The sequence below is a fragment of the Rattus norvegicus genome, chromosome 6 (assembly GCF_021556685.1).
Source record: "Rattus norvegicus strain SHRSP/BbbUtx chromosome 6, alternate assembly SHRSP_T2T, whole genome shotgun sequence".
NCBI lineage: Eukaryota > Metazoa > Chordata > Mammalia > Rodentia > Muridae > Rattus > Rattus norvegicus.
In genome coordinates, this window is record NC_141539.1 from 146,752,411 (window position 1) to 146,767,066 (window position 14,656).

Here is a 14,656-nt window from a genome sequence, read left to right on the forward strand (position 1 = left end):
TAGAAATCACATGAATTCTCTTTTCTAGTACATCCTTTGTGCTTATAAGTAGATGCATTTGATTATGTAAATTGGATCCTCAAGTATAAAAGAGACTCTTTAGTAAGACGATAGAAAGCCTTGTCTATCCGTGCGGCTATTACAACCCATATAAAGCTTCACTGAATTCTCATCTAAACTCCATGCATCTTTGGATAGCTTTCCCTGGTTTTTACAAAATGCTGCTTGCATAATTGTTTCGTGAAACCTATTAAAACAGGAAGTTATATCAGCTGCATTAAGCAGCAAACAGTATAGAAAGATCTGTATATGTTCCTACTAACATCTGATACACATTTTTAAATTCAGTTCCTATTACTTCATCTACTCAGGAAGAGATAAACATCTGTAAAACTAACTCACTAAGATAATGGGCAAACTACACTTTGATTTATTTCTTGAAATCATAGCAATCATACAATCATAGCAAAAAAGAAATAGTAGCAAGAGATACATTTCTCTATCATCTTTTAAAGTTAAGAAATTCTTGTTTTATAGTTCATCTGTCTTTGTTTTTTATACTATCTATACATAAAGAGAAGAGATTCTCATTAATTACTCCAAGGGAGCAATTGTGGTCATATTTGTGTCATTCAAAATAAAACAATTGACATTATAAATAGAAGGACTTACTAGTTTTAAAGTAGGTCATTAAAATAGAAGATTGTTGCATATTGTGATAGTAGCTCCTTTATATTCTGTTTTTATGCTGGTGTTATTTAGCTTTTCTTTGCATATGTTTCTTCAATATTTATTGTATAATTGTTATATTTACATTAGAGATTGAGGGCTATTGAAATAACCGACTTGCCCAGCTGCCCGGTGGTGCCCCCGACACCAGAGTTACCTACAAGGTACGCTGACTTCCAGGGAGTTACCATGTTGTAATGTTGCTACAGGAAGCACTGCCTCTATTAGAAAGCCATGGTGTCCACGGATCAGTCTGGACTGATGTGTGCTCCTCAAAGTATCAGTTTTAGAAGGGCTACTCTGAGGAGCAGACGTAAACCTACATGGCAAAATTTTATAGCTTCAAAGTTGGTTGAGTATTTCAAATATTCAGCCTTCCTCTAAACATCCAAGCACAGTTCTGCTTGGATGAGTCACTCTTCCCTCTGCTTCATCACAATTCTGACTCAGTATCATCATTCACAGATGAGACTTTTGCGTTTAATAATAGATGAGTCTGGATAAAGACAAACTGTATTTCTATCATGCCAAAATTGCATGAATAGATAGGCAAAGTTCAACATTACTATAGTAAAATATCTGCCTGGAATTTTTCTTCTGGTAAAATTATCTGATATACATTTCCAATTCATTTCACCTATTTCCAGTTGTTAACAATAAATATTCAAGGCTCTCAGTTTAGCCAAAGAAAATAACTGGAAATGAAGAAAGTTACATTTGCAGTCCATTTAAAGGAAATATATTTATTTATAAATATTCAAGTACGTTCTTGCCCAAATTAGGAGTATAGTCTTATTAAATTGGAAATGCCAATTTGCAAATGAGACTCATCCATTTAAAACTAACTTTCACTATTATTTTCTAATGGTAATTTTACTCTGTCTGTGATTGAATGAATCTCATTAAGAATATTCTTTGAATTTATAAGATTTTAGAAATTATTTTTCTTAAAATCTTACAAAAAAGATTGATACTTTAGTTTTATGAGTCTTAGGCTTTTATAATTTGAAGTATTTTTAGGGAAAGGAAAGGCCAACTGAGAGTCTTATTTCTATGTACTTACTAAGAAGTTTTCTTTCTCTTCTAGCAGGATAAATAAAATGTGCTTTGTTAAATTTTTTAATAATTTGGGGAATTGAGTGGTTAACTTTCTGTCAATTGCTTTTTATCATATAAGCTTAACAACAACCCAATTACTCCACATTTTCAGTCTTGTTTTCACTGTGTTCATCCTTAGAAGCCTCCCCAACAGAAACAAGGTAGTAATGGGTAGCAAGCAAAAGACTAAGAAAACAGCTTAACTTATAATGTTTTTGCCACCCTTTTGAAAGTCGGCTTCTTGAAATGTAGAATTGTCAGTCTTGCATAATAGACAAATTTGCTAATAAACTATAATGCATGTACTATGACAAATGTGAATTGGCCTCTGAACTCAAGACATCTCACTGTGTAATGAAAAGCTTAATAGCACAAATACAGGACCTGGGAATGTAACCTAGATGGTAGCGTTGTTGCCTAGTATCTTGAGCATCTTGTGAACCAGGCATAGTGCCACATTCCTGGGTTTCTAAAACTCAGAATGTGGAAACAAGGGGATCAGAAATTCAAAGCCATCCCCAGATAACATAGTATGTGTCTAACAAGCCTGGGCTGCATAAAACCTCCCAAAGTCAACCAAACAAACAAAAAACAGTCAATAAACTCTATGAATTCAAATAAACTAAGATTTCAGTATTTTCTATAGTTACAAGTGAACTTTTAATTTTACGTTATTTTTTGTATCTGTATATACATGTCTTACCAAGCAATTTCTCTGAATCCTTTAAAAACGTGCCCCAAGTTTTCATTGTTGCTCTTTCACTGTGCAAGTGACAGTGTCATTATAAACTATTTTCCTGGCTAGCCATGATGGTTTACACCTAGAATCTCAACACCCACGAGTCTGAAGCAGAAGGATTTCAAGTTTGAACCAACTCTGAGCTACTCAGGTTTAATGCCAGACTGGGCTACATCTCGAGAACCTGTTTAAAACATAATAAAGTCTAAACACAACATCTTCCTCACTGCAAACATAGAGGCCCCTGGTTTTCTATGAACACCTGTAGAATGTGCTGGCGCAGTGTTGATGTGCTTGTCAGAGGAGCTTGGGTATTGGGAAAACCTGGTCACTTAGGCGTATTTTTTCTAGGTTAGTTCCTTCCAGAAAAGAATCGAAGAAAGGGGGTGGGGGTGGGTATGTGGATAAAGTGAACTAATTTGTGTATATAAACCTAGACTGTCGCTTAAACATTTTCATGTGCTACAAGATGCCATGAAATTTCATTTCCTAAATCACAACAACAGTATCTATTCTTGTCCTCCCCCCAAAAAAAATGGTTTTCAATGGCCTGTAATTTTTGTGTTTCTATCAAGCATATCAATGTCTTATTCTAAAAGTGAGTTTTAATTAATTCATGTTATTTTGATAACAGGAAGTGACAGACAACATGAGCAATGGAGCACCACAACTGATATTTAATGGAAGAGTACAATCAATGTTTTAAAGAACTGACCATTTTTCAGGTTGACCGTGAGGCAGGAGAGGCTGAAGACCTGGGAGCAGCAGTTGAAATGGTTCCTGGATTTGCTGTTATTTCTCCTGGGCGTCCACTCAATTTGGTCTCACTCACCCTTTATCCCTTTCTAGAGGGTATAAACTTTCCAGAAATGTAGCTTAGTCATCTCAGCAGAATGACCAATTATTCTGAAGAAGATTATTCCAAAAAAAAGTGGCAAAGTGATTAATACTGTACACAAACATCATTTGACTAGCATGAGCTTTAGAATTGTAATTGCATATTTTATGAATAATTCAAAAGTAAACACATCAAGAACTAACAATAACTTATTGATGTCTTTGTTTTGAAAGACAAATGACTTCAAGTATGCTAAAATCAAGACCTCAGCAATGCCTTGTTGCAACAACATTGTAATTAATTTCAATTTGTGAATGAACTGTATTTCATAATTTATTTGTAAATTATAAAAAAACTAAAGCTTAAAAGATGATTTTTTAGTGAGAGAAAGAATATTAATCTGTATGATATTTTTGCACTTTTGAACAAGTTAATATTATGTAAGAAAAATAAATGTTTTCATTATGCTGTGCAAATTGGTCTTCATGTTCATGAATAATTCTGAGAATAAAGCATTGTGTATACGTAGGTGTATATATACTGTAAATACAGAAAATACATACAGCATATATTTATAGCTACATGAATGTAACTAGGTAATAGGGAAGAAATTGTGGCAGTATGAGATTATTCCACTGGCTCTGAGAAGGCCAGCACTCAAAGCTCTCTAAACCCGCAAGGTCACATATTTAATTCCTACTCTATCTGACCATTTTCTACTTTTTCTTAAACCAATTGTGTGGTAGATAAGCATTGTAGCTGATACATATGGAGCTGAGTGACTTGAATGTTGAAGCATGAATGTAAACTACTTAGTTGTTGGTATTTTGCTGTGACTATGATGTTTATGTAAAAGTAATTGTTAAAATTGATTTATAAGCATAACTTCAATCATTTTTTCTCTAAGATTATTCCTAATATGCTTATTTCATAGAACTTTCAGCCAAATTAAGCTCTGTAATTGAGAAATGGTAACCCAAGGGAAGTTAACACTCCCTTTGTTATACTTTAGGTGTTTTATCTCCTTTGGTGATTAACATGAAGGTCATGTATTGGAAAATATATATTCGAAATGTCTGAAGGAGTTCTCAGTATAATAAATATGAAAGATAAACTGACATTCATGTGGCTAGAGCCAATTCTTCTCTTCCACAATGGAATATTAAAATACCAACCAACAATATGTATAAAAGATCAAACATCATGGACTCTGGAGATATTTATGAAAATTAATCTCTGACAACGTACAAATTAATATTATTTTATTTTTCATTGGATTTTTTTATTTACATTTCAAATGCTATTCCCTTTCTCAGTTTTCCAGACATAAGCCCCCCTCCCATACACCTCCCCTTCTGTAAGGGTGTTCCCCTCCCCAATCACCCCCTACTATTTTTAAATAAGTAACATTGCACTGTATATTTTTATTAATTCCCAAATCTAAGCAAATTTCAGTTCAATTTTCTGAGTTACTAATCACAGTTAAATTGATACATTTCATGCTTGGTTTGAGAACACCGTATAATCACAAGCAAAACATGAGTTTTCATTGTGCTAACAAAACAGCAATAATTGGGTCTAAGGTTCCATGAGCCTTTGACAACGTCATCATTAAACCTTGTGATGAACTCCTTAGAAAATTCTGGCTGAACAGAAATAAATGGCCTCTGCTACATTTTGGTTATAGTTTTGAACTCTTCCTCACTCGTTTGGATCCTTCATTGTCTGGTATATTACAAATCGTCTCCATAGATTTGATCTCAAGTAATGAATCATGATCATCACTACTCATTTCCTGCTACACGTAAGCATGATACTTGCCTCTAAATACGCAAACTGTAAACTCGTAGAAATCTCACACATACATGGTTATACTAAATTTACGCTGGGGGTGGCTTAATCTTTAAGGAAGAAACCAGTAACTTTAATTTTGTTAGCATTTCTCTGTAGGCATGTAAAATACAGAGTACATCAACACATTTAATGACTTTTAAATTTATTTATAAAAACACATATTAAAAATCAAAGTAGGCTATCATTTCTTTGAAAACAGTTAAAAGAGATTCAATCACTGCGGTTATCTAAATAGTTCACAGTGTGTGTGTGTAATCAATTTTAGACACATCTTTAAATGTGATTATTTCAAACTTGTGCTTTCTTAGCTCAAATTGGAGTGTTTACTTAGGGTATAAGGGTATTCTGAGATAAGTGGGGGGAGTTAGAAGACATTATTCAAGTAATTAAAATTTTAATTTTGACAACAAACTGACAAAGAATAAAAAAAAACATGAGTGCCTCCATCATAGTTTCTGTATACATCTACCATTGAAGAAATCTGATCTGATATTAAATTAGGAAAATATATGTGAAGCTTGGTGTGGAGTATGCTTTAAGTGCAAAAAGGAAAAGCTGTCACTTCTAGGAAATTTTAAAATATATTTGTATGTGTATATATGTGTTATATACACACATCTGTTTTGAAGTGGAGCATTGTATGATGACTCTTGATGTTTATGTAATAAAACCATATGCTTTGAAGCCTGAGTCTTGTTCTTTTTATGGTACAGAAAAATGGTTTCTTTCAATAAATGTGCAAAGAAACTTATTCTGACACTGACAAAGAGGCAGATTCCTGCCAATGTTTAAGAAAGGAGTCAGAGGCAGAGAATTATGAAACTCAGAAAGGTGATTATTTGACATAGGAAAGACTAGAAAATATTCTAATGCAGAGAAGTTGAAGACATTAAAGGTATAGAAAAATGATAATAAGTGGCTTCCCCAGTCTTTTCACAGTCAACCAACAATCAGTCAGTAGAACTTCTACAGGAAACAAACTCATTCACAGACTGAGAAAAAAACCTGGTAAATGTAGTGTGCAGCTGCTGTGGTAAAGCTTACTTTGGAGGATGCATTTTTTTCTTTTAATTTGCTACTTGCATAAAGATTATACTAACTCACTAACATTCAACCTTTGACAATAATATGAGCTGTGGCTGAGCTCCTGTTTCTGAAGAAATTTCCCGTTTCTCCTGTGCTTGGTACTGCATTTCTGTGCTTGGGCAGGTGAAAATAACGCTACTCTGCTTTTCACTTGTGTCCTCAACAACTCAAAAATGGCATATTTTAAACCTTATATCCTTAGTTTTCAAAGATTATTTAGCAAACATATTTTAGAAACTTAGGGAGACCATCTTGAGTTTCATTTTGTTAGAACACTGTTTTCAAACAGAATTTCCAAACTTGGCATCACTCACTCTTTTTTTCTTTAAGTAATCATCTTCCTGAAAACATATGTAGTATTTTTGCTTGTATGACTTCCAAGAAATTAAATTACTCGAAGTCCATAAACCACAAGTGGTCAATTTACTCATCACAGAGGAAAGCAATTCAGATTGTATGCCTAATGAAAGTATACAGAGGAACGTTTTCACTCCCTTTGCCAGAACTACACATTGAATACATGTCTGTTCTATAAATTTATTTTTCATTGTGTTGTTAAAAAGATGAAAATTGTTTCAAGATTATGGTAGTTTAATATTATGCTTATTATAGTAAAAGTAGACACATTCATTTTAAGCCTCCAAATTCTTAAAAGATGGAATTCTTAAAAGATGAAGGGCCTATTTTATTCTTTTTTACATCAGTTAAAAATCACTGATTTCGGGGTTGGGGATTTAGCTCAGTGGTAGAGCACTTACCTAGCAAGCGCAAGGCCCTGGGTTCGGTCCTCAGCTCCGGAAAAAAAAAACAAAAACAAATACAAAAAAAATCACTGATTTTAAAGTCGTGCTTCATTTGTAGTTAAAGGACTCACTTCCTATTCACCCAGTGTATTTCAAGCCTTTACCCAAATTCAGCAACATTTTGCTACTGATAATTTCTAAAACATCTCTAGAACTTAACAGAAAAATCTAAAATATCATCAATATATTTGGATAACTACCAGAGATCAGCACTTATGACTACTCCTTGCTCTTGGTTCTCTTCAACATACAAGAACTGGTTTTCAAACACCACTCCATGCCATCCCAGGAATTGTTGAATGAAAGGTTTCAAGCTTGTTTTCCAATTGTGTCCAAGAAAGAAAGCAGCCAACTCCATCTTGCACAGCTTTACTGGCAAACACTTGCCCTCACTCTGGACTGTAAATAAGTCCGGGAATGACAAAGCACCTGCCTTGTTTAGAATTTGTCCACTGGACACTTTGTGGGAGGAGGAACTGCAATTGAGGAAATGCCTCCATCCAGTTGCCTTCAGGTAAGTCTGCAAGGCATTTTTCTTGATAAATGATTGCCGTGAAAAGATCCACCTAACTGGGAGTGGAATCACCCCTTCACAGGTGGTCTTAAATGGTATTTAAAGACGCAAGCTGAGCAAGACACAGGGAGCAAACCAGGAAGCAGCACTCTTTGGCAGTCTTTGTTTCAGTTCCTGCCTCCAGGTTCCTGCCTTTAATTCCTGCTTGGACTTACCCTGATGATGGATTGCAACTGTAAGTCAAATTAACCCTGTCCTCCTCATGTTTATTTTTGCCATAGTGTTTTTATCACATCAATAGAAACCTAATATAATACAACACACACACACACAAACACGCACAAACGCACACACACACACACACAAACACGCACAAACGCACACACACACACACAAACACGCACAAACGCACACACACACACACACACACACACACACACACACACACACGCACGCACGGACTTCTGTAAGCCCTGTTTAGAAAGATGTCTAGATGTCCAGAGCCCACATTGCTGTTCAGAGAGTTCTCATCAGCCAATCTTTTCTGTTTGCAGAGTACATTAATAGGTCCTCTCACATAAATCTCATAAAATAAAACTAAGGCTCCATGTCGTCCTATAAATAAAGTGAGTTAGTGGAGGTGATGTCAAGTTTATAACTCATAATATAGTGAGTAATAATAATTTTAGTTTGCTGCTATTTTCCAATAGCAAAAGGATGGTCCTGCAACTGGTGAAAATTAGCCACTTTAAGCATCATTCAAATGAGTGTTATCCATAAATACAAATCATAGTGTTCTAATGACATCATCTACTTAACATGAAGTAAGAAAAGTAAATAGACACTGTTATTTCACCCATTGGTGAGGTAATTTTTACCAATAAATCCAATCAAATCATGCAGTATGTATCTATTATAGGTTTACAATGCAAACCTTTCTCCTTAATGTTCTACTCTTCTTATTTCACACCCAAATTTCTGACTTTGTGGTACTGCCTTGATATTTGGTTATAGTACCTGCATTTGAACCTTTGAATTTACCTTTGCCAACGTGATATTTTGATAGTTATCTCTCCACCCCATCTTAGTTTGAGTTTTATTGCTGTAAAGAAACACCATCACCATGGCAATTCTTATAAAGAAAAACATTTAACTGGGGCTGGCTTATACTTTCAGAAGTTTAGTTCATTGGAAGTAACTAAGCCATTACTGGGAAAGGTGCATGAGAATAATGTAGACTGCACTTCTTTTGGCAAGGCCTGATGTCAGAAGCCCTCTTGGAAAGGTTAAGGCTGGCAGGTGGCCTTCCTGGAGGTGGCCCACCATTTTGCATGACCTATGATGCTCTGAGAAGCAAGGTTCCCAAAGAGACTTCATTTCAGGGTTGTTTCTTGAAGATGATGTGCCTTTCCTGTCATTATTACATAACCTACAGATACCTGGACATTCACCCACCCAACTGAGCCAATTTTCTGCAGATGAACATAAAGATGAACTTTCATGAATTAATACTGCATAGATGAATGAATGGCTTTATAGAATTCCTGATTTCTCTCAAAAAATTTTAGGAAGAAAGTTTTAAGAGATGGTTTTAGTTGTTTTGCCAGAAAGATATAATAAGGTTAAAGTCAAGAATAGAATGTGCCCACTCCTCACAAAATATTGAGTAAAGGCTGCATGATAAGGAATAATGTGAGCTTTCACAATTACTCTGCTTTGGATTCACTATCCACATCCTTCAGTAAACTCCCCTTTTTGTAACATTTTATCTGTGCGATAGTTTTCTAATAACTCGTACCTATAAAAAGGACAGAGAAAAGAAGTAAGGTCATAGCTTGGGGGGCTCTGCCCTTTTCATCTATCCATCCATCCAAATGTGTGGGTGCATCCATTTTCCACTTCACCTGGTGTGTGTGTGTCTGCGTGAGTGACATCTTTCTTTTCCTTTTTCTCTCTGATTCAAACAGAATCAATAAGCCCCCTAGTCAGCAGAGAAGGGAGCACTAGCAATAAATCCTTTTATTTAATTCCCTGCTGCTAAACAACATATGTTAATGGCCAGATATTAACACTTATTAAAACACAAGTAATACAGAGTTAATAAAGAGTTAAGTTTCCCCAGCAATTAATAAAATACAGAACAGTAAGAAAGAGTTAAGTTTCCCAAGTGCTTATTTAACCATCATTAAAAAAAGCACAGAGAGTTATAAAGTTTAATAAAACACAGAGTTAAAGAGAAAAGAAGCCAGTGGTTTTTTTGCCATAGAATAAGCAAGAAAATGTTAAATTTCTAGAAGCCATGAGCTTCTAGCGTCCAGAGATAGTTAACAGGGCAGAGATTATCAGTCCTTTGGCCTTTACCCAATGCTGTTGGACCCTGCCCAGTACCGTTCTGTAAGGCGGGGACGCCCTCAGCAGCCTGAGGACATGGGGATACTCGTGCAGAATCTCTGGCCTTTCCTGAGAGAATGCTCAGCTCACTTTTGCCTTGCGTTTGCATTCTTGGCTTCGCTACTGGAAGTTTTGACTTTCACTTTGTCTATGACAGGCATTTCCCCAGAACCAGAAAAAGAAAACTCGGGCTGTGGTTCATTCTTGTTTGTCTCTGAGAATCGTAGGAGTGGAATAAATCACTACTCCTCTGTTAACAGTGGTGATGTGGCTAAGTCAACACAAGGGCCTGGTCTGGATGTTCTCTTCCGATGGGAACTTAGTTCTGACAAAAATGTGCCCAGAAACCTGTGCCAAACAACAGCTAGATAATTATCAAAAGATTAGAAACCTTGCTGTATCATTGATACCAAGACTTAACTGGAACGTTCAGTGGTGAGACAAGCAAGGATGATCAACTGTGCTGAGAGCCCTGGGTGTTCGAGAAATTAGATCTCTTGATTAGGATATGGGGAGATGCTAGGTGCCAATAGATAAATTAGAATTCCCAGGTATGTAGTCTCTTACTTCTCTATACTGCAACTGCAATTGCTGCCAACCATGGTCTCTTGGTTGTGTACCAATGTGCTGGGTTAGGTATTAACTGCTCGCTGAAGCTGTTTCCTCTTTCTTGATACAGTTCATGAGGAAACCACAGAGATTGAGGATAATAAGGAAGGAGGAAAGTACAGGACGTACTTTACTGTTAAACTTAGGTAGTTCTTAAAAGACATTGTACATGAGCAAATAAGTGCAAAACCTCCTAAGCTATGAAAAAATTAGTTGTATAAATAAAGGTGATCTGAGCTGTCTCGGCGCCAGCGTGTGTGAGCTGCACCTCTTGGTCATTATGGCTGCAAGTGTGGCAGTGTTCATGCATACATCTGCTGGAGAAGGAGCTGAGGGGCTGGTCTGAGCCGCCACAGAGTTGGGATGTGTGTTTCTGGCATGGAAACCTGCCTTGGGAACTAAACAGGTAGAGAGATTGCTGACAGCTCAGAGAGAGGCCTTCGGCAGTGCGATATGGAATGGAGCAAAGCAGGTGAGAGGCTTTGGTGACTGAGAATTAAGATCCAGCAGATATCTTGGGGCACTGAGGTGCCAGACCTAGTGGGGGATAAAAGACAACCATACTTTTTTATTTTTTATATTTTTACAACAACAAACTATTAGCAATAACTCATTTTTATGATAAAACTATTCTTTTATATATCAGATATATTAATTTCTGTGCCCCTTTAGAGCCCTGGTTTAGCCTATTTAACGGCCAAAAGAAAGGTTTTCTTCAAACCAGAACTAAGCGTCAGTGTAGCACTACAGCCTATATGATCAAGGTGAGAGGAATCACGAGAAGTATGAAGAAAAAGTGATACAAAGGGGCGCGGCTACTCTCTTTCAGCCACTGGTCTACCTAACTCAAAATAGGCCATGAATCCCAGCATTCAAGATAATGTAATAACAAATGTGATCTTTAGGTTATTTGCTGTCTTTTGAATTTCAGCAGGCCACCTTTTTGGTTACTGAGCAACTGGAATGAAAGCATCTTGTGCCTGTATAAAGGGTATTTTAAACCATTAGTTTGGAGCTTTGCTGGTAACATCGGAAAAAAGCTGTGTATAAAATGCATCCTGTCTAAATTCCATTTTTATCTACTTTCTTCTTAAGACTTTCCAGTTCATCTTCTTTGGAATATTTAATGTCAAAGGCCTTTGAATTTACACCCACACAGAATCTGCAGTCAGCAAATAGCTCATTAAACTGTAGCCATAAAGCCATCTTCAAAAAAATGTTAAAATGATATCCTATTTTTGTTCTGCAGGGAGCTGAAGACAGATGGAGGAGAATGAGATTTCCACAGCACCTGTGTCAGTGCTAGGGCATTTTTATATACATATACTTGGATTTTAAAAGCTGAACAAAGGATTGGCAACTCACTTCTAGTAAGGGTAGATTACAAAGGAAATGAGGCCTTAGAAGGCATATCAAGTAAGCATAATTTTTATTAAAAGATGGCAAATTTTAACAAGATATATCCGATCTTTCAGTGTAGCCACACCCCTTTGATGCATCTTCTTTAATGTTTCCCAAACATAAAAAAGAAAGAAGGGATGGGGAGAGAAACAGAAAGAAAGAAAGAAAGAAAGAAAGAAAGAAAGAAAGAAAGAAAGAAAGAAAGAAAGAAAGAAAGAAAGAAAGAAAATGGCCACAGTTGCTTTCATGCACACTGATATTCATATAGTTTACATCAATTATTTTATTTCTATTCTCTCTCATCTTTCCAGCCTCCCTCATAGTGACTGACAGAACTACTCACAAATCATGCAAATATCTGGATCTCCATGTTGTCCTGGCTTTTCAATCTAATGTCACTTTAAACTACCCCTCTCCTTCCCTCTCCTCCCCTCCCCCCTCCCCTCTCCTCCCCTCTTCCCTTTCCCCTCTCCCCTCCCGTCTCCTTCCTACTCTCCCCTCTCCCTTCCCCTCTCTCCCCTCTCCCCCTCCTCCCCTCCCCTCTCCTTCCTTCTCTCCCTCCCTCCCCTTCCCTCCCTCTGCCCCCATTTGTGTTCTTATTAGACATATTATTCTCTCTCCTAAGGGCCTAATAAGATTCATAAGAGTTCATTTTAAAGAATTCCTTAAATTGCATTTGTGTGTTAGAGACAAGGATACAGTATAAAGATCAGACGTTCAGAAATGTGGGGCATGATGGAGAGAGATCGTTCGGAGGCTGAGATCATAAACAGGAATCAGAGGACCTGAGTTCAGCCCCCACATGTGGGGTTCATGACCTCCTGTAAATTTGTTTCCAGGGGGATTCTATGTCCGACCTCCTCAGAAAGCTGCACTTTGTTCACACATCCACACCCAGACGTATAATAAAAACAACAATAAAAGGAAATTTAGGGTAAAGTAGCATTTAGGATAAAATGGTCACTTAGACATATAATTGTTGGAGGCCATGCAAGAGAAACGGCAAAAAGCTTTGGAACTGATGGAACGTGGCCCATTGGTTAGCACAGTCACAATGGCTGTGTCCTGAGGACTCCATGCTGCTGTGGAGCATTGCTCTGCCGGTTGCTCTTGAAGTCTTCATGTCCCTCCTAATCTGCAGGCTCCAAGGCCCTCCCTAGGCAGTGTCGTTGGCACTTACGGCAATAACTATGATCTTTTTCAAACATCGCTGCTGGAGCAGATCAATGACTCAACCACCACCCTTGAAAAGAACTTAGAGATGTGGGTTGTTAGGAAAGTTAGGTCAAGATATTTTTGTTAGTGGCTCTGCTGTAGAAAATCATGGGGAACAACTTAGAAAGAACGTGGCCGCCTGACTGGCACGAGCTGGGGTGCCTTTCTTGCGAAGGCTGGCCTGGTGACCAAGGTGGTTGTTAATTTCTTAGACTCATTTTTGCACTCAGCTTGCTGATATGATTTAATAAAAAATTTGTTAATGAGTAGATGTGCCCTGGGGATTTAAGGTAGAAATGGGTGTTTCTATATTTGTGATTCTTTTAAGATTTTTAGAGATAAATAATAAAATAATTGATTTTAGAGATTTTTTTAAGATTAAATAATAAAATAATGTATTCTTTCTTTGTAGCCCAAATTGCAGCCTGCCAGTAAGAAAAACTGACTGAGAAAATTGCCTTACTTGCTCACACTTTGTTAACCTATAACAAGTTGCTTAGTTACCAATGTACGTGGGTTCTTGGAAGTAATTTTTTCACCTATAATACATAAAATGTTTATTCATGTAAAGTATTGGGTAATATACTGGTTTTTGTAATCGTTCATGAGAATGTAATCAAACTGTAATTTTTGTACTACTTGAAAGATTTTGCTGCTATAGCTAAGCTGTGGGGGGATTGTTTGAGTTTTACCTCATTCACCAAATGTTTTGTGTGTGTGAGGTGTGTGTTTAAATGTATATATGTAAAATTATTGGAGCTTCCTTCATGCACTGCCTGTGTTTGAGAGAGACACAGAGACAGACAGAGACAGAGAGAGACAGAGAGACAGAGACAGAGACAGAGACAGAATGAGATTTTCCACCCCTTTTCTCCAGCCTCAGAGAGTTTCTCTCTGGCTCAGAAAATGCCAGCCCCAGAGAATCAAGTTTTCTTCCTTCAGAGAAAAGTCTGCTGGGTGATCAACCCCAGACTCTACACCCCGCCCGCCTCGGTTTTCCTGACTGTCAAAGCCAGTTTTAGACATATAATCTTGTCCTAAACTACTACTAAATTGCTTGTTCAGAAGAACTCTGTGCAAAACCAAGCCATCAATAAACAATTATCATGAATTTTGCCAATTACTGCATTAGGCTAAAGCCAAACACAACAAATGTAGAGTTCGTGTTTGCCATCTGCTGATACATTTGTGAATTACATGAGATTAGCATCAACTAAAATGCAACTGGTTTGAGTTTGAGTCTTTGCTTTATGTCTCTTTATTTATAAAAAACATTGGACAAATTTTTATTTACAAATGAAAATTAGCTTGAATGTATTTTGTACATTGGAAGAGCTGTGTGTGATTTCTCAGCAAATTATAGGATGGTTTGCATAGGT

At 36.8% G+C, this 14,656-nt stretch overlaps 1 protein-coding gene across 9 annotated transcripts in view; it reads left to right on the top strand.

The window, feature by feature from the left end:
* The window catches only part of Tmem196 (transmembrane protein 196), an 86,681-nt gene extending 80,739 nt beyond the window's left edge, over positions 1 to 5,942 (top strand). For 4 of the 9 annotated variants that reach the window (XM_087554374.1, XM_087554377.1, NM_001399754.2 and 1 more), the window contains 2 exon segments: positions 820 to 893; positions 3,201 to 5,942. In XM_087554374.1, the coding sequence (XP_087410500.1) occupies positions 820 to 893; positions 3,201 to 3,207 (81 nt within the window). In that variant the 3' untranslated portion in view covers positions 3,208 to 5,942. 9 annotated transcript variants of the gene reach the window in all.
* The last annotated feature ends 8,714 nt before the right edge of the window (positions 5,943 to 14,656 follow it).